Here is a 24,698-nt window from a genome sequence, read left to right on the forward strand (position 1 = left end):
TCCACCAGTGAACTAAATTTTTTAGGGCATGTTTCAAATGCATGCTGAATTTTCTCACCTATATTACTCAGTTTTCTGATTCATAATCTTAGTTTTCTTGTATCTTTAATGTACTTCAACATATTTTTGGACACTAAAAACTAAAGACTCGAGTACATCAAAAATGTGTTTTTACTCATATTTTCCAGGACATATAATGTTTCACCCTACTTCTTAAAACTGATATTAGGGATGAAATTCAATTTTCTTATAAATTTTATGGACGAAAACAATATTTTAGCCTTTGATTTTTCTCCCGTGTGTGAGTGTGTTTTAAGATGTTTCTCATGGAAAGATAGTAAATTTGTCTCGACTAGAACGATCAATTGAGATAGGCTTTTTATATTTCTTTATGAAAGTTCTAATACCTTTCTCTTTTCATCTCCTAATTCAACAATGACGTATCTCAGTTATCAATTACCAATTCATAATCTTCTTGGAATCATACAATGTAATTTAACTATTTAACTAGGGGCAGATAGAAAGAAGGCTTGTGAGTTGTGAGTTCAATTGTACATATCTCCCTCCTCACTTGTTGAAAAAAAACAAAAGTGAGTGGACGTTTCCAATATAAGAAGAAAAGAAAACTTTAAAAATTAATATAATTGAAACCAAGCACATACTTATTAAACTTTTTTAAGTAGTGTCCCAAGATACCTTCAAACCAAAATGGATCTATCACCATAAACAGAATTAGTAATATTATTCAGTCTCACTTGTATAGAGAATCTAGATTCAAATTCCCTCATTTGTTGGGAAGGAAAAAGAATATTAAAAAAAAAAAAAACTGAGTAGAAATCTTAAATACATGGGAAAAAAAATACTTAAGAAATTAATATAATATAATTGAACCTAAACATAAAAACTTGAAAATTTTCGATTAAGTGGTGTCGTTCCTCCAAACCCAAATGTATATATCACCAATTTCTTCGTCTTCTTTTTTTGAGCAAATTTATCACCATATACATAATAAATTATTGGAAGGATTTTTTTAAATAAACAAATTTATTTTAAAAAAAGGCAGTTTAGGCATAAAAAGCTAGGGTGATTAGGAAAATGAAGAAGAGACAATCACATAAGCATAAGGCCATTAACCCCTCAGGCCTCAGCCCCCACCAAAGCATAGCACAGCAAATTAAGCATCTTTTTCTCAATTAGGTGGATAGACATGGAGCTTACATCCATCCCTCGTCCGCAACTTTTGAAGCATCTTTGCCAATTTTTGAGAGGGATATAAAACTTCCACATCCCGCAAGGCAGTCAAGCACCATAGTTCCCTGGGGGGCATTATATGAAAGTCACAACCCTCGATGACCAAACGTTGAAGGCTTGGCATTGCACCTTTCTCCATGGTCCATTGTAAAACATCAACTTTTTCAATTTTAAAGACTTCAAGTTGATGAAAACTACTTTCATTGCAATCAAGGGTGAACTGGAACCGGACATCCATGACACCTCGTACTTTGAGTATTCGAAGGTTGGTAAGGCTACCCAACACTCCCAAGCTCGCCGGAGATAAGCTTGCACAAAGTAAGGTTATCTTTGTGAGGGTTGAGTAGAATGAAATTGGACTCGAAACCTCGAAAAGATCAAAGTAAATCTTCAAAGTTTGTAGATGACACAAGGGATGGAGACTTGACAAAAGCTTCGACTCCAATGCTCTTGAAGAATACAATCCTAATTTTCTTACATTAGGAAATCTGCCTTTGGCAAAGAGATTCTCAATGTCTTGATTTACAGCTATACCAGTAAGGACTTGAATATTAGGCAATGCTGCGTCATTGTCAGTAATAGGTAGAGATGTTCGCCCATTCAGGTACAAATGTCTCAATTTTTGTAACTTCCATATCCCCCTGGGCAAGCGTCGTATTATAGAATCTCTCATGTCCAGCGTCTCTAGATTGCAAAGTTTGCATACGGAATCTGGAATGACATGAAGCTCACCAGATCTAATGCTCAAGTACCTCAAAAGGATCAGGTTTTCAATCCTGTCGGGGATTAAGCAACAAATGCCCATATTACTGAGCTCTACCACCCGAACCAACTTGTTACTTTTGCAAATCCATTCCAAGTAGCAATTATCAGGAGGACTCTCAAGCTCGACAACACCCCCGAAGCCTATTATAGAACGACTATTTGAAGGCTTACAAGGGCTGGAAGATATATATGGCTGGTTGGCATGGTGGATGGAAATTCTACGAGAGATGCTTATGGCTGAAAGGTTAACATCTGAACGAACCTCAAGAAACTTCTCTTCAGCACTCTCTGATATACAGAGGTCTCGTAGAAGATCATGGATACGACATGTTTTGACTCCTCCATCTAGCCTTTTCGTTGCCACTTGAATCAAGCTTCGATCAATGAGTTCCTCCAAGTAGTCTTCAGCAACATCCTCCATATTTCTGTTCCCAACTTGTCGTATGAATCCCTCGGCTATCCAAAGTCGGAATAATTGCCTCACTGGTATCTCAAAGTCTTCTGGGTATATGCCAAAATATAGAAAGAAAGGTTTTAAGCACTGGGGCAAGTGGTTATAGCTTAGAGCTAATATGTCTATGCAACTTGATCTATCCTCAGTCAAATACGAATTCACATGGCCAGCATATTTTGACCATGTTCGATGTGTTTTCTCCTTATTCGCCAATAGACCCCCCAATACCACAATAGCAAGTGGTAAACCATGGCAAGTTTTGACAATTTTTCTCCCTAGTGTTTCAAGTTCTGGAGGACATGTAGCACCCCGAAACACCTTCTTAGAGAAGAGTTCCCAACTATTATCTTCTTTAAGAAATGGGAGTTCATAAGGGGGAATAGGAGGAATACTATTAAGACTACTTGCATGTAATGCTACTTCTTTTATTCGGCTAGTGATCAATACTCTACTTCCATTCAAGTCATCACAAAAGATGGTACTTACCTCATTCCATAGTTCAGTTTTCCAGATGTCATCCATGACAATTAGGTACCTCTTGTCTTTCAAGCATTCGAACAGCCCACTTTTCAATTCATCATCATTCAAATCTTGCCATCCATCCCCATTCCTTTTGTATATATCTTTCACAAAACGCAACAACAATTTATTCAATTTTTGGTCTTGTGAAATTTTCGTTATATGGTCTTGTATTCGTTCCTCTGCATTCTTCAGCATCAAGACCTCAGACAATGTCTTTTTGCATTCTTCATCACTCATTTCCTCAATAACTTTCAAATCTTCGATTAGTGTCCCTTTCAATTTATCCTTATTCGAGCTATAAATAGCTTCCAAACCATGGAATAATTCATCTTTCAATTCTGCTTTCAAGATAAATTTTTTCAGTTTTGGCCTTGGAGTCACACCCTTCAAAATTTCAACCAACAACTCCCTGATTCTATATTCTTGAGAGACATAAACCCACCCACGGACATCAAAGTAATTCTTGACATCATTGTTGTTGTAGATCTTCCTAGCAAGAGTGGTTTTTCCTAAGCCACCCATGCCAATGATTGAGACAACATTACGTTGTGAACTCCCTTCAATAAGGTGCTTCACCAATGCCTTTGTGTCATAATTGAAGCCCACCACATCATCTACCTCTACATATCTCCTGCGCCTGTGCAGTATCTCCTCTACTTCTGCATCTCCTCTAGATGATTCAGCTATTTCTATCCCATACTTGCTCTGATTGTCATAGATTTCCTTGATGACATTCTTGATGTTCTCTATCTTGTTTGCAACCTCGTGAAGCGCTATTACTCGGTCAAAGCAATGGATTACCTTCCTCAGCTTGCCTCTTCTTCTGTGCTTTGTCATAGTCACGATGAATGTATCAATAATGTCCTCAGCCTCATAGGCCACGTCCCTGATTTGGCTTACTACCTGCTTCACCAACTCGTTGCCATGTTGTTTCCCTTTAGTATTTTGGAGGAAGACGTTGATCAGAGACAGCTCATTCTTAAGTAACCTGACTTGATTCTCCACTCCACCAAGCAGTTTTGATTCTTGGGCGAGCAACTGAGTCAGGTTCTGCAACAGGAAAGTAACAACACTGTCTGCCATCTCTATTGGGAACGGGAATGTCCGGAAGGAAAGTGTTTTACTTTAAAGTTGGAAATGAAGTAAAGGTTCCCAATCGTTTTCCTTTTCCAATGCCTAAAGTCACTTCTTACCTGGAAAGTTTAGGGTGCAAACAGCAATATTCATGTCCTGATCAGTTCATGGAAAGTTTAAGGGTGCAAACAGCAATGCTCATGCAAACAACAATGCTTATGTTCAGTAATGGTACATACTTCCACAGCTTACAACTCGTCGCATGACAAAGTGTGATAATAATTGTGTACTTTATTGTGGTCCTAGTGCCCTACCCACACCTCCACCACTTACAGTGACAAGCTATAATAAAAATTATGTAATTTTTTGTGGTCCTAAAATTATTCTTAACTAGATAATTTTCCGCACAAAGCACAGATACTTTGCAAATTCATTTGAAATAATTTGTCTTTTTTAAGACCTATTATGATACTCATTTTGCTGTATAATATTTATGTTTTACTGCAATATTGCTGAATGCTTTGAAACTCAATTTTCTTAATTCATATTTTATATAATAAAAAAATTATCATAGAATTAGTTTCCGATTATTGAGTGGAATTTCTCTACTAATTTCTAAAGTTGGAACGGTTAAGTTATTCGACATTTGTAGGAGACTAACATATTATATTATTTGTAGTCTTTATTTTTTTAATTTATTAAATGATTTTGAAATTTATAAATTTAAATTCAAAGCATAAAACACTTTCATACCCTAAAATTACAAAAATTTGAGCAACCTCAAATACTTTCTCAACTACTCTATTTTCACAACCAAATACCGAGCCCCAAATCTCAAACACTCATTTCATCTCAACAAAAAGAAATCATTTGGCATATAGAGAATGTGATGAAATAAAGAAAAGATGGTTTAAACATTTCCATTTATCAAAGATCTAATTGCCTTTAGCAAAGCTTCCATGTTAAAAAAATAATAATAAAATAAAATAAAACCACAAAATACACTCTAAAATCATCAATAACTTTTACTTTTATTATCGTGGCTCATATCGATATTGTAATAAATAGAAGTAAAAAACTACAAAGAAACTTATAAATTATAAGTTCTAAAACATAATAAAAAAAAAACAACTAATCTCATCAATTATAAATTAGAAGGTTTCTTTCTATTTCTCTTTAGTTCTAAAACAAAATACATTTATGGCTTTCTAACACCAAACACCCAAAAATCCAAAGCCAATTACAACCTTTATAGAACCCACAACTTCTTACCTTAATATCAAAACTATAATATGTCGACATTCAATAAAAGAAGCAAGCCCTCTTCCTTGGTTATAGCCAATACATATAGGTTAAGATTATATAAGATGACAAAGTTGGAGCTAAATAGGTGTCATTGAAAGGTTGAAGATAAATGACACCATTCTTTGTCAGGATGTATTTGAAATGAGATGGTATGAAGGGTTTTGGGCTATATATAAAGGAATAGAAGTACAAGAGGTTTGTCTTGAAACATTGAATCAAAGAAAACAAATAGTCATACAAAAGAATCCTTATTCTCTAAGGAGAAAAGTCTTGAAAAATTGAATCAAAGAAACAAAAAGTCCCTGTTTTTTTGTTCTTATCTTGTGGCTTAAGAGTATTTCAATTCTCTTTTCAAAGAGTGCGGCACATCGCAGAACCTCATGCTCTCCTGCATGAGGTCTCTGCTTTTATATATACTAGCATTTAACCCACGCAATGCGCGGGAACATTGTACATATTCAAAATATCATCAACTTGACATAACAATTCATCAAAATTAATCTAGGTAATGTAGTACATCCATCCGTTTTATAGAACAATTAAATTTTGTATCTCAATTATAGCTATACTATCTAAAGAACAATAATATTTACAACATTAATTTATTTTTTTACAATATAACAATGGACAGTATAAAGAAAAAGAATTTAGTTTAGAAGTACAATAATTTTAAATTTTAAAATTAAAAACAATCATCTAAAACAACGTAAACAATGATCTTAGCATGGTCTGCAGACTTGTGGAAAAGGAGTATTTGATCCAAACCTAATCCATAGTGTATATTGTGGGTTCTTGGTTCATGTCTTCATGATAGGCAATATTGGCATGCAAATCTACAAAATCACCTCCACAAAAACAGAAAAGGAGAGAGTTTAAAATGAACGATTATGTAGTAATCATAATTATTCTGTTTAGATGGAGAAGAATTTTAAATGCAGTTAACCTCCTGCTTTAAGTCTATAAAAATTACAAAATCATAAATGCAATACAAAACAAACATCAACTGATTTGATCTATTTGTAATAAAAATAGAATGAAGTATTACGTCTACACTATGCTCTACTTACATCTAGAACAACATTAACATTTTGTTCATAGCATTTATTTATTTGTAGCACAGGTTCTTGGTTTATGATAGGCAATGTGGGCATGTAAGATATACTTAGGTGCAAGCAATTCTGCAAAATCAACTAAACAAACACCAAAAGAGAAAAAAGAAAAGAAAAGAAGAAAAAAAGAGAGTTTAAAATGAATGTTTGTGTGGTAATCATATTTGTTCAGTTTGGATGGAGACGAATTCTTATTGCAGGTATGGTCCCCTCCTCCTTTGAGTCTGTAAAACTTACAAAATAATAGGTGCAATTCAAACAAACACCAACTGATCTGATCTGTCTGTGATAAAATGAGAATGAAGAATATATGTTGAGATTATGCTATTCCTTTTTATTTATTCCACATATTAAAGGCTTTCCTAATACTTGAACAACTTAGACTTAAAAAAGAAAAAAGCAAGGACCAACCACAACAGATTAACAGCTTTCCTTAGTTTTCAAAAAGTTGGTCATCTCCTACAAAGGTCTGCATTTTGAATTTCTCAACTCCAAATGTTTTCCTTGTTCATGGCATTCCGTTGTTATTTGCCTAATACCATTTTGCACTCCAATTTTCTTCAATTGAACAAAGACACAGAGAAAATGATAAGATGTAAAGAATGACATTAACACATTGAGATGTAAGCAAGATCTACCTTAAAAAACCCTATCCATAACTACAATTAAGCAAACAACATTAGGTAAAAATTGCAACTGAGTTCAAAATTGGAATCACAAATATTACATCACTTGAATTTCATGTTGATATAAGAGTCTTATTATGCTTGGAATATCCTATGACAAAACCGAAAATTTAATGAAAAATATGGTATAATAAACTAAAACAAATCCTTATAAAACCATAACCTAAATATAGAATATTAAATCTCTCATAATCTGAAAGAAAACAAAAAATTAAGTAAATAACAAAAGGGTACAACGGAACAAACTTGAGAACTAGTTACCTTTAATTCACTTTTTAATTCTTAGCACCAAACAGGTTGCCAATCTAATTTTAAGAATGGAATACAATTTTAAAAAACTATAAAACTGAGCATTGTAAACAATCAAATCAACAGTTAAAAATATCTTATGAAATAAACCTCTATCAAAACCTAAAAGTAATTAACATTATACTTTCAAATTTCACAGTTTTAACAAAGTGACAAATCCTTCAGATTTTTTTCAAACAGAACCACTTAGGATAAACAAATGTAGTCAAATGTATTCAGTAAATTGTATCGATAGGATCAAGTTTCCAAATCAAAGTAACAGATGACAAAACCACTCAGGTTTATGAAATTTTTTTTATTAATATATACGAAAATTATAGCTTCTTCTAAACTATTTTTTCATAACCAATTCAGATGAGCATAACAGTTAGTATTACCTAGATATAGGCTTCTTGTTCTTCTTCTAGCCATCCTTCAAGACATTATCTTGGATCTGGTGTGGCACCAACATATTTGAGTCAATGATCTCTTTCAAATTAGAACAGATTTCAGTTCCCTCGTCCAATACAGCGAACTTGGAATGATTTTTTTGCTTCCTAGATCTTCTAGTAACCTTTGTTGGACACGCTTTTGATTCTGTCGTCTACTCTTTGCTATCTAGGCATATTGACAAATTAATAACAGATAACAGGAAAAAATACTCAATATCAAAGCATCATAAATAAGGGGGGGTGGGAAATAACTGCATCAAGCTTTTCTTTTTTTCTTAATCTAAAGGGCTAAATCCACCTTTGCATTTGTGTTTAACCATTGTCATTCCACAGTTGCCACATTGCAATGAAATTTTCAATGTTAAACATGAAATCAACGTCTATGGAAATTTGGAAGCACTACCAAAAGGCAAGCATAAACAGAGAAACCCAGATTTTGAATCATAAATTTAACAAAAACCAAAAGATCAAAGATACCCATCGGAAAAAAAGGATTTAATAATAATAATCACAGATCAGAATTTGGATTTCCAAAAGACACGAATTCAAAATAACCATTCCCGAAAATACTCTCTGCTCCCTATGCTAATAGGAAATACCTGTTAACTTACTGTTACATTCAGCGGAATAATGTGTTTTTTCTTTTATAGTTGCATTTCAATGGAAGTTTCAACTGGTACATTGGTTTAGATTCGTACAGTATAATTTTTCACTTTTTTAATTGTACATGTGGTATAAGTTTAAGTGGGTATTTATCCTATGTGGCATAACATGAGACATTTTAATAAACAATCAGCTTAACTGTTAGTATTATAATAGGGGGGCATTATTGAATCAATTTGGTTCCTTCCCTTTATATCTACAACTCCATATCTTTCACTTTTCAATATTTTGAAATATGCAGCTAAAACATGCATGTGCAGAATTTGGGTAGAAGCAAAAAAAAAAGCTTGTAATGTTGAATGCTCATAGGACCAAGACTAAACTGGTTTAAAATGTAAATTCAATGTTCAACAAGCATTTAAAATAATATATATATATATATATATATCCATTAAAAGCACATTCTATTTGTAAATATCTGCATATCAATAATCATGAACATATATAAAACTGATTTAGGAGTAAGCATTGTTTTAAGAAAATAACTCTCTCGGAAAAGACAGATTGTGGATAGGAATTTCAAAGACATTTCCTAAAGACATCATCTCTCAATAGAAGTTTGAATATGAAAATATTTAACCAATAGACTAACATGTGCCAGAAAATCAAATGACATTCAAGATGATTAGTGTTAACTTCTATGAGATTAACAGAATGCAACATCTGTATCTTAGAATTGAATAATACCAAAGATTGGCACACATATAGCATATTAAAAAACACGCATACACAGGAGAAAAAACCAATAGATCATTTACTAAAAAAACTCAGATGTCAAAACTTAAAAGCAACAAAAGAAACACCACAAATTTATGCATAAAGCCATGCCTATATAATGTTTAAATCATCCAAATGTAGCAATATTTGAAGCAATTTTAAGGATTTTTTTTCCTCCTCTCAGTGGCTCCCACACATTTTTTTCTTTTTTTTGTCTTTTTCAAATCTATTAATCATTCTGCAACATGAAAATCACAATCAATACGTATAAATCTCATCAAGCACAAATAACGTATTTGTTAAAGTTCTACTTGTCAATTGAAAACAGTCCAAAGTTTACTACCAACAACGTAGGAGTTATAGACGTAACTGGAGATTGTGCTAACTTCCATAAATATATGTATCTTTGCCTAAAAGAGTCTTTAATTCCCACACACACACACACACAAAACAAAACAAAACAAAAAAATCCAGGATATCTTTATTTAGACTTAGACTGCAAAAAATCTAATTCCATCCAAAACAAGAAAAGAAGACACGCTGTACTTCATCCACAAACATTTTCTATAAAGAACATTATACTTTCAGATTTCAAAATCCAACAATTTCAATCCCCTTTACAAATAACAGAACAGGTAAGAGGGAAAACAAAACTCGACAATTAAAGTGAAATGATTAAGTTTAAAGGATTACTAACCATTGACACTTATGTAGGATTTCATTTGGTGGGTGTTTCCCCTGATTTCAACAGATAGAGAGGAAAAGGGTTATGAGTCGAAATTCCTAAATTGACAACAAACCATAATTGAAGAGAAAATTAGGAACAGAAATTAATACCTCAGCCTCTGCTTCTGCTTCTGCTTTGATGAAATTAAAGGCTATAGATTGTAGAGAGATTCCACATCATCACTACAGAGAAAGAAATTGAATGATTTAAATCAAAAAGAGACGAATTCAAAACAAACCCATTACTGAAAATACTGAATAAAAATAGTCACATATCAGAATTCTAAACCGGTTTTTTTCTTCTTTTTTTTTTTAATTTTTTTATTTTGAGAAACTTGTAGTCAATGATTTAATGAACCTGAAACCTAGTAAGCATTCCGACCCCCAACCCCCAAAAGAAAAAAAAATTTGTAGCAATCTATAAAACATAACAAAAGCAGATATAATTTAGGCTAAAATGTAAAACTAGCCCTCTACTGTTAAGTTTTCAATTCAGGTTTAGTGCATTTTTTCTTTAAGTTTTTTAATTATTAAAAAAGTGCAAAAAACTAATTTAATTATAAAACAAAATGAAGAAATCCCAGAAACACAACAAACCCAGAACACGAACGACAAAAAAATTTCTTTACATTGTTTACAACCAAAAATGGCTTCAAAATACAAAATTTCACTAAACAAATTCAGAACAAAGCACAACAAACTCGAACAAAAGGATCCAACGTCAATTATCAATATCACATACAATTTACAAATTCGCTATTTAGTCAACAATGAATCAATTTTTCTGGGTTTTTCAATTTTGGGGTTCATCTGGTTTTTACAAACAAAATCAGAAATAAGAACAGATTTGACTAAAAACTGAACTTGAAAACCCAAATCAAATCAGAGAGAGAAAGAATCCAAGGAGACCCAGATTAGATTGGAGAGAAAAAAAATCTAGAGACCCAGATCAAATCGGAGAGAGAGCTCACCAGGTTGATCGCCAAATCCAAAAGACTCTGAAACCAACCAAACACAACAGCCCAGCGGTGGGTTGGAACTCCGATGAGGGTTTGACGAGAAAACGCATAGAGAAGGAGATTGGCCTAGTCGAAGTGAGCTAAAGAGAAAGATGACTACCACCAAGCAACGATAGTCGGACAGTGTTTAATTTTTATGGATTTTTTAATGGAGAAATTAACAATTTAAAAAAAAAAAAATGAAACTAATAGTGCAGTTGACGAAATCAAACGGAAGAGCTTAATTGAACATCTTTGAAACTTATAGAACTGAATTGACCGAATGTAAAGTTAATGTACTATTGTAAATCAAATCGAGAAAGACAAATTTTGAGAGAAACCAAAAAAATCAAATCAAAATCTAGTCAAAACCAAAGCATCCAAAGAAAGAGAATAAACAGCTGGGTTTTAATTCAAATTCGAATAAGAAAAAGCCCTGGTGAGAAGTTCTAGGAAAATCAGTGCGTACCTTCCGAATACACCGTTGATGGGGACAAATATAGGGTTGATAACGATTAGAGCGGCAATTAAGATGATATTGAAACGATGGATTGAAGGGAATTGTTTTTTGCTGGACCGTGTTTAGTTCGGTCGAACTCTGTTCTCTTCCTCTTTCTCCGTACAGCAAGTCAGTCTCTTTTGTTTTTTTTTTCTCTTTTAGGAACAAGCAAGCAAATTATCTCTTGATTGTAATTTAAGAGGTTAACTTTTTTTCTTTTTTTTTTAATAACGAGAGGCTTTTAATTTTATTTTTTTTTAGTGTATATTTCATTAACTACACCTAAGGACTGGGTTAATGCTAACCAGGTCCAAAACAATTCAAAATTAACTATTTTAGTCTTTTAAGTCCAAACAGACTATAACGCTGTTAACTCAACTCTCATCCCCCTCTCTCTCTCTCTCTCTCTCTATGACTTGGAACGAGAACTTTCTTGTAAACAAACAAGAAAAAAAAATGATTGAATGAAACCAACAATCAAAACTCATTTTCATTGAGTATTTTTGAAAATGAGTAAGTGATTGTTGGTTTCATTCAAGCTTCTTTTTTTTTTTTTTTCCTTATTTGTTTACTAAGAAAGTTCTTGTTCCAAGTCAAATCCCTCCCCACTCACATTTCACAACATGCTCTTAGAACATTTCTAGTTCTAGAGAGAGAGAGAGAGAGAGAAACATAAACAGACAGACACTTTAAGAGAGAGACAGATATCGTGGGCCACGTCAGCATTCTGGTGGTTAGACACGAAGTACTTGTCCCTCGGCCACTCGTCGAACTTGAGGTGGTCGGGCCTGTTCTTCTTGTACTTCACTTTGAGAAGGTGAGCCCCACGTGGCGGCATTGGCGTCAGAAACTTGCTGTCGTGGAACATCGTGGACGACGTTGTTTGGAGCCTCGTCACGGCCTTCGAGTTCGTCACTTTGGTCTCCTTGCTCGACTTCTTCTTTCTCTTTTGTGGATGCACTTTATAGCAAGCTTTTCAATGTTTCATTTAAGAACTCTCTCTAGTAAAAGATCTACTCAAAGATCTCACATGGCGGTGTATGATTGGATCGCTGGAGTTGAGTTAACGATGTTGTTGATGTTGGTTGGAGCTAACTATGGCTATGGCTATGTTGTTGAGTTTTGAAGATGGGAAAGTGAGGTAGATGAGCATGTGGTAAGTCACGTGGTGACTAGGGAATGCTGTGTGTGGGTAAGTGGTGATTCATGCATTTTTTATTGTTAGTTTCTGATAATTCTGGAAGATCAGTGGGTTGGAAATCTTCAGACTTCGACAATTTTGAGAACTGGGTCCTGTAAAACCAAAACCAATCAGAGTGAAGACCGGTGGAGGCCGGCCTATAACCCTCCGATGATGAAGTTAGAAGGCTGGAATGGAGAGGAAAAATATCTGTGTTTTCTTCCTTCTCTAAGTGAAAAGTAAAAAATGTCCGAATCCCTTACCTTTACGCAGGATCACGTTTATATAGTATGTGGAACGGTTATTGACTTTGATAACCGTTCCTATTGTCAAGGAGTTCACCAAAATCGGAGGTAACTTCCATAACTTCCTTAAGCGTCGTTTCATCTGAACCGATGCCCCTTTACGAGCAATGGAGGTTTCGATTCTTTTTTATTAAGGATGCTTGGCTCGTCTATCCCTAATTAAGGGTGGACGAGCCATGGCATGGCCATGCTTTCCTCGTTCGTCCTTTGTGACGGACGAGACATTCCTCGTCCGCCCCAAAGGAATGATGGACGAGACCTTCCTCGTCCCAAAGGAGGGATTAGGCAACTTGGCTATGCTCATTTTTCTTATTTTTCTTCTCTTTTTGTAGACGAGCCATATGGACAATTTAAGGTAGTACGATTTTGTAGCATCATCAGTTGCCCCTTTGTTCATTGGGTCGTCCTAAGATAAAAAGGGTGTGTTAGCAGCAGTTAAATGTGCTACGTGTCAAAAATTGGTTGGTGGAAAAATCTCGTCGATTGATCTGCCCGAGAAGCGTGCCACGTGTCCCTTAATGACTGGATGACGTCGCTTCAGATGCCTGAGTTTTCTCCTTATAAATAGTGGAATACCTTCGGTACCCTCTTCATTTCTGAAATTTCTTTCCCTGTCCTTCCTCGTCTTAGATATTCGTTTAGAAGCTTCACGCGTCTATAGCCTTCCTTCGTCCTAGATCCAGGTATTTCTCTTTTTCTCGTCCTTAGTTTTTCTGTTAAGATGGTAGACATCGTGCTTTCCTCGTCTAGTGATAGCATAGATAAGGCTATAGACGAATATAATGACGAGAGTAGTTATAATTCTAGTAGTGATAGTGACAGTAGTAGGGGGAACACCACGGACGAGGAGTACGTCTCTGGCGTCCCTGGGCTTCCTATAGAAGTTTTACAAGAACAACTTAGGAAGGCCTCTGGGTCTCAGGCTGGTACTTCGTCCACTGACCCTCGTCCTAATCCCTTAGATGAAGAAGAAATTACTGTATATAGTTGTGCGATAGATATCCCCTCTAAGACGGACGAGCAGAGACTGAAAAACCTTAAGGAGTGGTACCAAATCCCAGACGAGTTTAACCCTAGAGTTCCCGTCCGAGGAGAATGGTGTTGCAACCCTCGCTTTGGGATTGGCGTCTATGAAGCTTACCTCTTGGGGGGTTTAAGATTCCCTTTAAACGCCTTTACTAGAGAGTTGTTAATTAGGTTAGGTTTAGGCATATGTCAGTTTAACCCAAATGCATGGAGACTAATTGTCTCAATGCAAGTTTTGTGGAGTGAAGTATTTGGAAGGGACCGTCCTCTTACTGTGGACGAGTTCCTTTTTTGTTACAAACCTTCAGAGATACACCAATCCCCTGGCTTCCATCAATTTACAGCCAGGAGTAAAGATTGTAGGTTGATCAAGTCCTTGGCCTCGTCTGACAGAAAATGGAAGACGGAATTTTTCTTCGTCTCTGGCTTCTGGGCTGGAAACCCTGTAGACGTTGGCCAGGACTCGTTTGGCCGTTATACTGGGGACCTAGGAAACCTTCGTCCTGAAGGTAAGTTGTTCCCCTGTTCTTTTTCATTTTTGTCTTTATACTTTATTTATTTTAAATATCGACGGCCAATTAACAGGAGTATTTTTTCTTTTCAGCTGTTGAACGTCCGTCCTTAAGCAAGTTTCTCCGTGATCGCGTCCACAGAGCTCGTCTTCACGCGGATAGGGACTTTCACTCTTTGGTCTCACTTAGACGCCTCGCCAAGTGGGGTTTAGGTCCTAATCCATCTGACGAAGCTATTGCACACGAGGTCACAGTTAGAAAAAGTAAGTTTCAAGTCTTTATCGTCCTTGCATTTTGTTCTGTTTTATTTCTAAAGGTATTTTTATCTTTTTTTCCCTCCTTTTGTTTTTGTAAAAAAGGGATGGCGACGATGAAGGGAAACAGGGGAAAAGATGTAGTTACTGAGGGTGATCGTCCTGAGAGCAATGTCCAGACTTGTCCTACAACTGGGGAGAAAAGGAAAACCTTGTCAAGGAACTTAGACTTGGGAAATCTCCCCAGTCGTCGAGGTAAAAAGGCCAAGCCCAGCTCCACTCAAGTGGTCAAACCTCCCTCGTCTCAGCAGCCAATGCAGGTAGTTGATGTGGACTCGTCCACTCCAGTTGAGACCACTCCGTCCCAGGCCACTCCGTCCAGGACCGTGTCAACTCCGTCTCAGCCTCCCAGAATGGTCCTCTCCAATATCATTGAGAATGAGGACTTAGCCTGGGAACGCTTTAAGCAGGCTGTGACGGACGAGGACATAAACGTATGCTATGATATGTCCCTTAAAGATTTTGAACATTCTGGTGTTCATGATCTCTTCAAGGTAATACCTCGTCTTGAGCAGTGATTCTCCTTCCTTCCTCGTCTCTCTTTCCTTTCCTTCTTTTTTTTTTTTTTTTTTTTTAACTTGTTTTTGTTTTTCACAGGGGATGTCAAAGTTTATAGCAGCGTCCAGGCAAGCAACGGGGTTGGACAAGACGAGGATCCTGCTAGAGACGAGGATCCAGGAGTTGAAGGCTGAGGCATGGCAATGGGCTGAAGTGGCTGCCAAGACCACAGACGAGGTGAAGGAGTTGAAAACATTGGTTGAGGGGCTGAGAACCAGTGCTGCAGAGAAGGACTCTCGTCTTGAGGCCTTGCAGAAGAAAAATGATGAGTATGATGCCCTTCTTTCCAACGCGAAGGAGGATTCAGTGGCTGAATTCAAGTCGTCCAAGCAGTACACTGAAGTCTTGGACACTAACTACGCAGCAGGGTTTGAGGATTTTAGAAGTGAAGCTGTGGAAAGGTTCCCTGACATTGACTTCAGTTCCATTCTCCTTAACCTGAATGCTGCTGCCACTAGTTCTCTCGTCCAAACTGGCTCCGATGACTTCAATGTTGAAGACGACGCTACAACTTTGCCCCCTCAGGACGCCCCCAATGCTTCTCCTTCTACTTAGAAAGATTTTCCTCTTTTTTTTTTTTTTTTATGCACTTCTATTTGGTCCACTTTGTGACCACCTATGTAATTTCAATACATTTTCCTCGTCCGTGGTTTTAGGACGAGGCTTTAAACAAGTTTATTGTGCAAAGACTTTTCTTTACGTTAGATATACACTCAACTAAATGTTATTCTCGTGGCATATGTATGGACGAGTTTTATTTATTTTGCTTGCCCAACTTCGTCCATTTTGCGTATATATTTGTCTACCATTTTCATTAGAATTTCAAATGTAGTTCCTTCATGTGACATGGTAGCAATTCAACATAATTGGTCTAGGGACCTGTTAAAAATGATAAAAACCAGCCTGCCTTGTTTATGGACTTGGCTAACTTTTATTCTTAAAAACTGAAGGCTTTCATTGTACTCGTCCATATCCTGGATTGTTTTAACAAAAAGCCCAATTTTTATACTTTGAAGTCTTAAGGCTTTCATTGTACTTGTCCGTTTTTTGGATTGTTTTAACAAAAGCCTTAAGTAAAATATAACTAGATGCTTCTCTCGTCCATGGCTTAACATACACTCATCTATGCATTTTTGCCCATGTATTTAAATGTAGTGTTTTAACTTGTCTGTGTCATGGACGAGTTTGCTTGGGACTTAAGGCTTTGCTTCGTCCTCTGATAAGGACGAGGATGCCCTAATGCTTTTCCCTTTGGGATTTAAGGCTTTGCTTCGTCCTTTGATATGGACGAGGATGCCTTAATGCTTTTTCCTTAGGAAAGCTTTTCATTATATCCCTTAAGTAAACTTCAAACGAATGTAGTATGGGAATCAGTAAATTACACAACATTATGTACATTCCACAAATACCATTCATATCATAAGCATTGTTCAAAGACGAGGCAGGCTCCTTAGGCCAATGCCTTTATTTAAACATAAACTATAACGCCGTCCATAAGTTTAACATAACAAAGCCACACCAAATAATATAATAATAATAAAGTTTAGTTGCTGAGCTCGTCCAGGCTGATATTCTACTGGTAATACTTCCTCAAGTGTTCCACATTCCATGGATGCTCCAACTTCCTCCCATCAAGAGCTTCTAAGTAATAGGAACCTTGTCTTTTGCAATTGACAACTCTATAGGGGCCTTCCCAATTTGGTCCCAACTTCCCATGAGCTGGGTTCTTTGTTGCTAAGGAAACCCTTTTTAGGACGAGGTCCCCTATGTTGAATCGCCTTGGCTTCACCATTGCATCATATCTCCTAGCCATGAGATTTTTATACCTTGCCACCCTTTGCTCGGCGTCCACCCTTACCTCGTCTATCAAGTCGAGGTTCAGACGTAGTTGTTCCTCATTAGCTTCGTCCTGGTAGGTCGTCACCCTATGATTGGCCACGTGCACTTTTGCGGGTATGACTGCTTCAGTTCCATATGCTAGCCTAAAAGGAGTCTCTCTTGTAGGAGTTCTCACTGTCGTTCTATATGCCCACAGAACGCCTGGAAGCTCATCTGGCCATACTCCCTTAGCCCCCTCAAGCCGCGTCTTGATTATCTTCAACAAGGATCGGTTTGCAACTTCTGCCTGGCCATTAGCTTGCGGGTGGGCCGGTGAAGAGTAATGATTTTGAATTCCAAAGTGTACACAAAAGTCTTTGAAAATTGTATTGTCAAATTGTCTTCCATTATCCGATACTAGCACCCTAGGCACCCCAAATCTGCATACAATATTTTTCCACACAAAGTTCTTGACATTCTGCTGTGTGATGTTGGCCAAAGGTTCTGCTTCTACCCACTTGGTAAAATAATTAATACCAACCACAAGGAATTTCATCTGCCTTATACCCAGTGGAAATGGACCTAGGATATCCAGTCCCCACTGTGCAAAAGGCCACGGGGCCGTCATTGGAGTCAAATACTCTGATGGTTGCCTGGGGATATTGCTGAATCTTTGGCACTGGTCGCAGACCTTGACGTACGCCTTAGCGTCAGCTTGCATATTTGGCCAATAATATCCTGCACGGACGACTTTATGGACGAGCGATCTGGCGCCTGAATGATTGCCACATGCTCCCTCATGGATTTCCCTGAGTATGTAGTTGGCCTCGTCTGGGGCCAAACATCTGAGATAAAGCTGGGAAAAACCTCTTCGGTAGAGAATCTCGTCCATAAGAACATATCTTGCTGCCCTCGCTCTCAGCTTTCTAGCTTCGCCTTTTTCATCCGGGAGTCGCCCGTCTTTTAAGTATGACACAATTGGAACCATCCAATTCATTCTATTTTCTACTTGTTGCACTTCTGGGATATCTACACTTGGCATATACTGGATTTCATCAAACTTGTCTGCAGCTTCGCTAGACGAGGCATCTTTCGCCAAAGCATCAGCTTCCATGTTTTCCTCCCTTGGGATTTGAATAAAGCTAACTTCTTCAAACTTTTTAACAAGTTGCATCACTTTGTTTAGATACTTCCTCATGCGCTCTTCCTTAGCTTCAAACTCGCCATTTACCTAGCCCATGACTAGCTGAGAATCTCCCAGGACGAGGAGTGACTCTGCTTCAACGGACTTGGCCAATTCCATCCCTCTGAGAAGTGCTTCATACTCAACTTCATTGTTTGTTGTCTGGTACTGCAAACGAACTCTGTGTTTTAACTTGTCCCCTTCCGGAGATTGCAAAACCACACCTACTCCTCCCGCATATTGTGTAGACGAACCGTCCACATAAACTACCCACTTAACGCTTGCTTTTTCACCCACCTCATCACAATTCGAAGTAAACTCTACAATGAAATCTGCTAGGGCTTGAGCTTTTATGGCATGCCTCGGTTGATACTTGATGTCAAATTCACTGAGTTCGACGGCCCATTGGATCAAACGTCCTGCAGCCTCTAACTTGTTCATGGCCTTCTTTAGTGGGTGGTCTGTCATGACGTTAATGACATGAGCTTGAAAATAATGCCTTAGCTTTCTGGAAGCCGTTACCAACGCAAAAGCTAATTTCTCCATTAGCGGGTACCGTCCTTCTGCTCCCCTCAATGCTTTGCTAGTGTAATACACAGGTTTTTGCACCTTGCTTTCTTCCCTCACCAGTGCTGAACTTACGGCATGTGGGGTGACTGCCAAATATAAGTACAACTCTTCTCCGAACACGGACGAGCTCAATAATGGGGCTTTGCTGAGATACCTCTTCAAATCTTCAAAAGATTTTTGATACTCATCGGTCCATTCAAATGCTTTTTTGAGAACCTTAAAAAATGGCAAACATTTGTCTGTAGCTTTAGAGACAAACCTGTTGAGGGCGGCAACTCGTCCAATGAGGGACTGAACTTTTTTCACATTGCTAGGGGGCTTCATATCCAATATTGCTTGAATTTTGTCAGGGTTTGCTTCAATTCCTCTATAGGAAACCATAAACCCTAGAAACTTCCCCGACGATACCCCAAAAGCACACTTGCTAGGGTTCAACTTCATATGATATTGCCTCAACGTGTCAAAAGTTTCCTGCAAATCGACCAAGTGTCTCTCCTCGTCCTGAGTTTTTACCAACATATCATCTATGTATACTTCCATATTCCTCCCGATCTGCGGATGGAACATGTGGTTGACCAGGCGTTGGTATGTCGCCCCAGCATTCTTTAGGCCGAATGACATTACTTCATAACAAAATAATCCCTGACTGGTAACGAAGGACGTCTTCTCTTGGTCTGCTTCGTCCATCCGAATTTGATTGTACCCAGAGAAAGCGTCCAAGAAACTGAGTAACTTGTGGCCCGCAGTGGAATCTACCAACTGATCAATGCGTGGTAATGGATAACTATCCTTTGGGCAAGCCTTATTCAGGTCAATGAAATCAACGCACATCCTCCACTTGCCATTCGCTTTTTTGACCATTACCACATTGGCCAGCCACTCATGATAGTATACCTCTCGAATGAACTTTGCCACAATCAGCTTCTGAACTTCTTCCTTGACGGCATTATCTCTCTCTGGAGCAAACACCCTTTTCTTTTGCCGCACTGGCTTGGAGGTAGGGCATACACTCAGACGGTGGGGTAATAACGCTGGGATCTATGCCTGGCATATCTTCATGACTCCAAGCAAATACATCCTTATTTCTTTTCAAAAAACAAATGAGATCTTTCTTGATCGTTGCTTCCAAATCTGCTCCAACCCTGGTACACCTCTCAGGGTCATCATCATCTAAAGGAATATTTTCCAATACTTCAATGGGTTCTACCGTCACCCTCCTTTCTTCGATATTCATTGCTTGAATCTGCTCATCCGCAGCTAGCATGGCCAGATAACACTCTCTTGCAGCTAATTGGTCTCCTTGTACTTGGCCTACCCCGTGTTCCGTTGGGAACTTGACTGACAAATGATAAGTAGATGTAACTGCCTTCCATCTGTTCAAGGTTGGCCTCCCAATTATTGCATTGTAAGAAGACGAACAATCAACTACGAGGAAACTCACTTCCATGGTTACTTGCTGCGGATACGCCCCCACCGTCACTGGTAATGAAATACTCCCCACAGGTTGCACCTTCATTCCACCAAAACCAACTAGGGGGGAGCTTGTTGGACGGAGTAAGTCTCGTCCCAGTCTCATCTGCTGAAATACTGGAAAGTACAAGATATCAGCTGAACTTCCATTATCAATCAACACCCTTCTTGTCTTGTAGTCTGCAACTACGAGGAAACTCACTTCCGTGGTTACTTGCTGCGGATACGCCCATCACTGGTAATGAAATACTACCCACAGGTTGCACCTTCATTCCACCAAAACCAACTAGGGGGGAGCTTGTTGGACGAAGCAAGTCTCGTCCCAGTCTCATCTGCTGAAAGGCTGGAAAGTACAAGATATCAGCAGAACTTCCATTATCAATCAACACCCTTCTAGTCTTGTAGTCTGCAATAAGGAGAGTGATGACAATAGCATCATCATGAGGGTGATGGACTTTCTTTGCATCCTCGTCCGTGAAGGTAATTGCTTGCTCGTCCATGGTCCCTGCACTTGGCGATCGTCCAGAGAGCTGAACGCTCTGCACTGCTTTCAGGTAGGCTTTCTTTGACTTAGACGACTGTCCTGCAGAACTTCCCCCCAGAATGATTCTTATTTCTCCAAGCGGTGGCCGTGACGGTTCTTCTACTTTGGCTTTCAATTTCTCGTCTCTGTGATCTCGTCCTAGGAAATTTTTCAACTTCCCTTGTCTGATGAGATTCTCAATCTGCTACTTCAGATCAAAACACTCGTCCGTGTCGTGCCCATGATCTCTGTGGAAGCGACAATACTTATTTCTATTGCGCTTATTGGGATCTCCCTTCATCTTCTCTGGCCACTTTAAGGAAGGCTCGTCTTTGACTTGCATAAGGACTTGCTCAAGTGGCACGCTTAAAGGAGTGTAGTGTTGATTCCTTGCTGACGAACCTGCTCTCTTTTCTCGATCTTTCTTATCCTCCGTTCGTCCCTTCTTTGGACGAGGACCCTGGTTGGACTGATGAGAAGGATTTGATTCTACCCTCTCAGCCCTCTTCCTCTTCTTAGCTATAATAGCATCTTCTGCATTCATAAAGTTTTGGGCTGAATGGACGAGTTCAGCCATAGACTGAGGTTCCTTCTCATAAAGTTTATGTATAAACAAATCTGAATTGACTCCGTTATGAAAGGCTACCAACAGTAGCTTATCATCTACCTCGTCCACGGTCAGGGCTTCCCTATTGAAGCGTGTGATGAAGGAACGCAAGCTTTCATTCTCCCCCTGTTCTATCGTTAACAAACTGGAAGTGGATCGTCTGTGACGCTGACCCCCTATAAAGTTATTAACAAACAACTTGCTTAATTCTCCAAAAGAACTTACTGAATTCGGGGGTAATTTGCTGAACCATACTCTGGTCGGACCCTTGAGAGTGGTGGGAAAGGCTCTGCACATTATTTCATTCGGAACACCTTGCAGATGCATAGTGGTCTTAAAGGTGGCAATGTGATCAAAAAGATCCCGATTCCCATCGTATGAATCCAAAGAAGGCATTTTAAACTTCGGTGGTAGGGGATGGCCATTGATGGAGGCCGTAAAAAGAGAGTCAGTTCTATGAACCAAATCTTCTACTGGGTTTGCCCTCTTCATATTCTCCTTCATTTCGTCCACAGCCTTCTTCATCTGATCCATCTCTCTCTTCAAGTCAGATGCCCTTCGTGAAGTGGTATCCTTTGATGGGCTCCCACGCTGAAAGTTCTCTCTGCCCTCTTGGTCCTGAGTTTGCCCTTCTTCATCTTGCTCTTGATGTGTCTGCCTTCTTAAGTTAACTTCTCTCCGTAACTCCTGATTTTGGCGAGTTAACTCTGCCATCGCAGCCGCCATCGAATGCATATGCTGAACAGACGAGGCCTGCACATTGGGTGCAGATTGTCGATCGCGATGCGGATTACTCGACGCATCCCTACTCTGTTGAGGACCCGGGCTAGTTGCCCTTGATCTAGTCCGAACCATTTCAAACCCTTTCTTGTGAGAAAGAACTCGCAGAACTAAACAAGTTCAAGAGCGACAACTACGTTTCCCCACAGACGGCGCCAACTGATAATTCTGGAAGATCAGTGGGTTGGAAATCTTCAGACTTCGACAATTTTGAGAACTGGATCCTGTAAAACCAAAACCAATCAGAGTGAAGACCGGTGGAGGCCGGCCTATAACCCTCCGATGATGAAGTTAGAAGGCTGGAATAGAGAGGAAAAATATCTAAGTGTTTTCTTCCTTCTCTAAGTGAAATAAAAATGTCAGAATCCTTTACCTTTACGCAGGATCACGTTTATATAGTGTGTGGAACGGTTATTGGCTTTGATAACCGTTCCTATTGTCAAGGAGTTCACCAAAATCGGAGGTAACTTCCATAACTTCCTTAGGCGTCGTTTCATCTGAACCGATGCCCCATTACGAGCAATGGAGGTTTTGATTCTTTTTGGTTAAGGATGCTTGGCTCGTCTATCCCTAATTAAGGGTGGACGAGCCATGGCATGGCCATGCTTTCCTCGTCCGTCATTTGTGACGGACAAGACCTTCCTCGTCCGCCCCAAAGGAATGACGGACGAGACCTTCCTCGTCCGTCCCAAAGGAGGGACGAGGCAACTTGGCTATGCTCATTTTTCTTATTTTTCTTCTCTTTCTGTAGACGAGCCATATGGACAATTTAAGGTGGTACAATTTTGTAGCATCATCAAATACGATTACTTTAAATGAGCTTTTTATATTTAAATATTATTCATATAGTATTTAGTTTATATGTTTTATTTATTTATTTAAAATCTACTATTGTCATCATTTTAGTAGGACTAATATATATATAATATAAAAACAAAACGTTTAACTTTTTATTGATCACTCATTATTGCACCATTTGACTGCGTAAATTACTGTCACACATATATTTAAAAACACCGAATAGCTGTGACTTTTCATTTTGCCAGCTAAGTTTTAGTGATACTCACAGTTTCACATAAGAAGTAAATATATATATATAAAAAAAAAAAGATTAAAAAAATAAAATAAAAATGTCATTAAGGAGAAAAGCATCAGTAAGGTATAGAGAAGATAATGAGAAATCTATCCTTAAGGCACTTAAAAAAATCGTTTATTATTATTATTGTTATTGTTGGTGTGACCTGACTCCTAGACTTTTTTACTATTTAAAAATAAAAAAACGACTTATAAAAAAATCCACTAACCAAACTAAATAGATGAATGAAATGAAAGACGAGGAATGGAAAGAAAACAAACCCACAGAAGAAACAAGGACATGCACTCCACTGACCTATATTAGAAATTAAAAGAAAATTGAACATTGGCTTCAACCATGGGACGAAGAAAAAAAAAGTTAAAGTGGCAGTACAAAAGTTAGAACTATTGATTTGACCCAGAAAAAACAATTTTTGAAATAAATAAATAAATAAAAAAGAAGAATCCACTCAGGAACATCAATGTTGCGACTAGTTATAGCGGTATCTGGTTACTTTTTATTGGGTTTTATAAATAATAATTTTAGAAAAAAAAAGTATAAATGTACTTTTAATTTTTATATTTTGATTTTTTTTTTTTTCATTTTGATTTCTACATTTTAATTTTACTATTTTTAGTCTCTAAATCAATTAACACGTATTATTTTCGTCCTTTCCGTCAGTCAATCGATAAAAATAACTGAAGTGGCAGCCGGATGAATTAAAATATTATAAAAAATGCCACATTATCTTCTAATTTTTTTTAAATAATTTGTCGATTTCAACTCAATAAAAAAAAGAAAAAACAAAATTAAAAACAATAAAATCAAATGCCTATGAACACAATAACACAAACCCAGAAAATCAAACACAAGAACACGAATTCAAAATTAAACCCATTGAATCAACTTCTTTTCCCACTTAAAATCAAATCAATAATGCAATAAAATTTGAGAAGAGAACAAAGACCAATGCTAAAAGTCCCATGCGGAAAACCCATCAGTTTTCTCGTTCTTCCCCAAAGATTCATAGCCAAAATCATAAAATAAAATTAAAAAAAAAAAAAAAAAAAAAAAAAAATTTTTTTTTTTTTTTTTTTTTTTTTTTTTTTTTTGGTTTCATTTTTTGGGTTTGGGTATTTGATTTTTTGGGTTTGGGTATTTGTTCTAGGTTTCTTATACTTAGCTTCGGATTTAGCTAGCACTTCCACGCTTCTTTTGACTGAGCTTGAAAATTGCCGGCGTCAGATTCTTCTTTGTTTTGGTGGGTT

The 24,698-nt window shown here is 37.7% G+C and overlaps 2 protein-coding genes across 7 annotated transcripts; both read right to left on the reverse strand.

Moving 5' to 3' along the window:
• Positions 1–892: 892 nt before the first annotated feature.
• Positions 893–11,689, reverse strand: LOC112032496 (toMV susceptible protein tm-2-like). 6 transcript variants are annotated; one of them, XM_065761186.1, is made up of 5 exons: positions 11,480–11,689; positions 10,124–10,195; positions 9,984–10,024; positions 7,853–8,068; positions 893–4,185 (listed from the first exon to the last, which is right to left on the reverse strand). In XM_065761186.1, exon 5 carries the CDS (start codon positions 4,073–4,075, stop codon positions 1,190–1,192), a length of 2,886 nt encoding a protein of 961 aa, XP_065617258.1. In that variant the 5' UTR covers positions 4,076–4,185; positions 7,853–8,068; positions 9,984–10,024; positions 10,124–10,195; positions 11,480–11,689; the 3' UTR covers positions 893–1,189. The 6 variants fall into 6 exon arrangements, 3 of the variants coding, with proteins under 3 accessions (XP_065617258.1, XP_065617257.1, XP_065617259.1); XM_065761185.1 differs by having other exon boundaries at positions 7,853–8,072; XM_065761187.1 differs by lacking the exon at positions 11,480–11,689 and adding an exon at positions 10,984–11,395 and having other exon boundaries at positions 7,853–8,072.
• Positions 11,690–21,173: 9,484 nt separating this feature from the next.
• Positions 21,174–22,430, reverse strand: LOC136062300 (uncharacterized). Its single transcript, XM_065761175.1, has one exon. It carries the CDS (start codon positions 22,428–22,430, stop codon positions 21,174–21,176), a length of 1,257 nt encoding a protein of 418 aa, XP_065617247.1.
• Between the last annotated feature and the right edge of the window lie 2,268 nt (positions 22,431–24,698).

Source organism: Quercus suber, unplaced genomic scaffold (genome assembly GCF_002906115.3).
Source record: "Quercus suber isolate HL8 unplaced genomic scaffold, Cork oak 2.0 scaffold_400, whole genome shotgun sequence".
NCBI lineage: Eukaryota > Viridiplantae > Streptophyta > Magnoliopsida > Fagales > Fagaceae > Quercus > Quercus suber.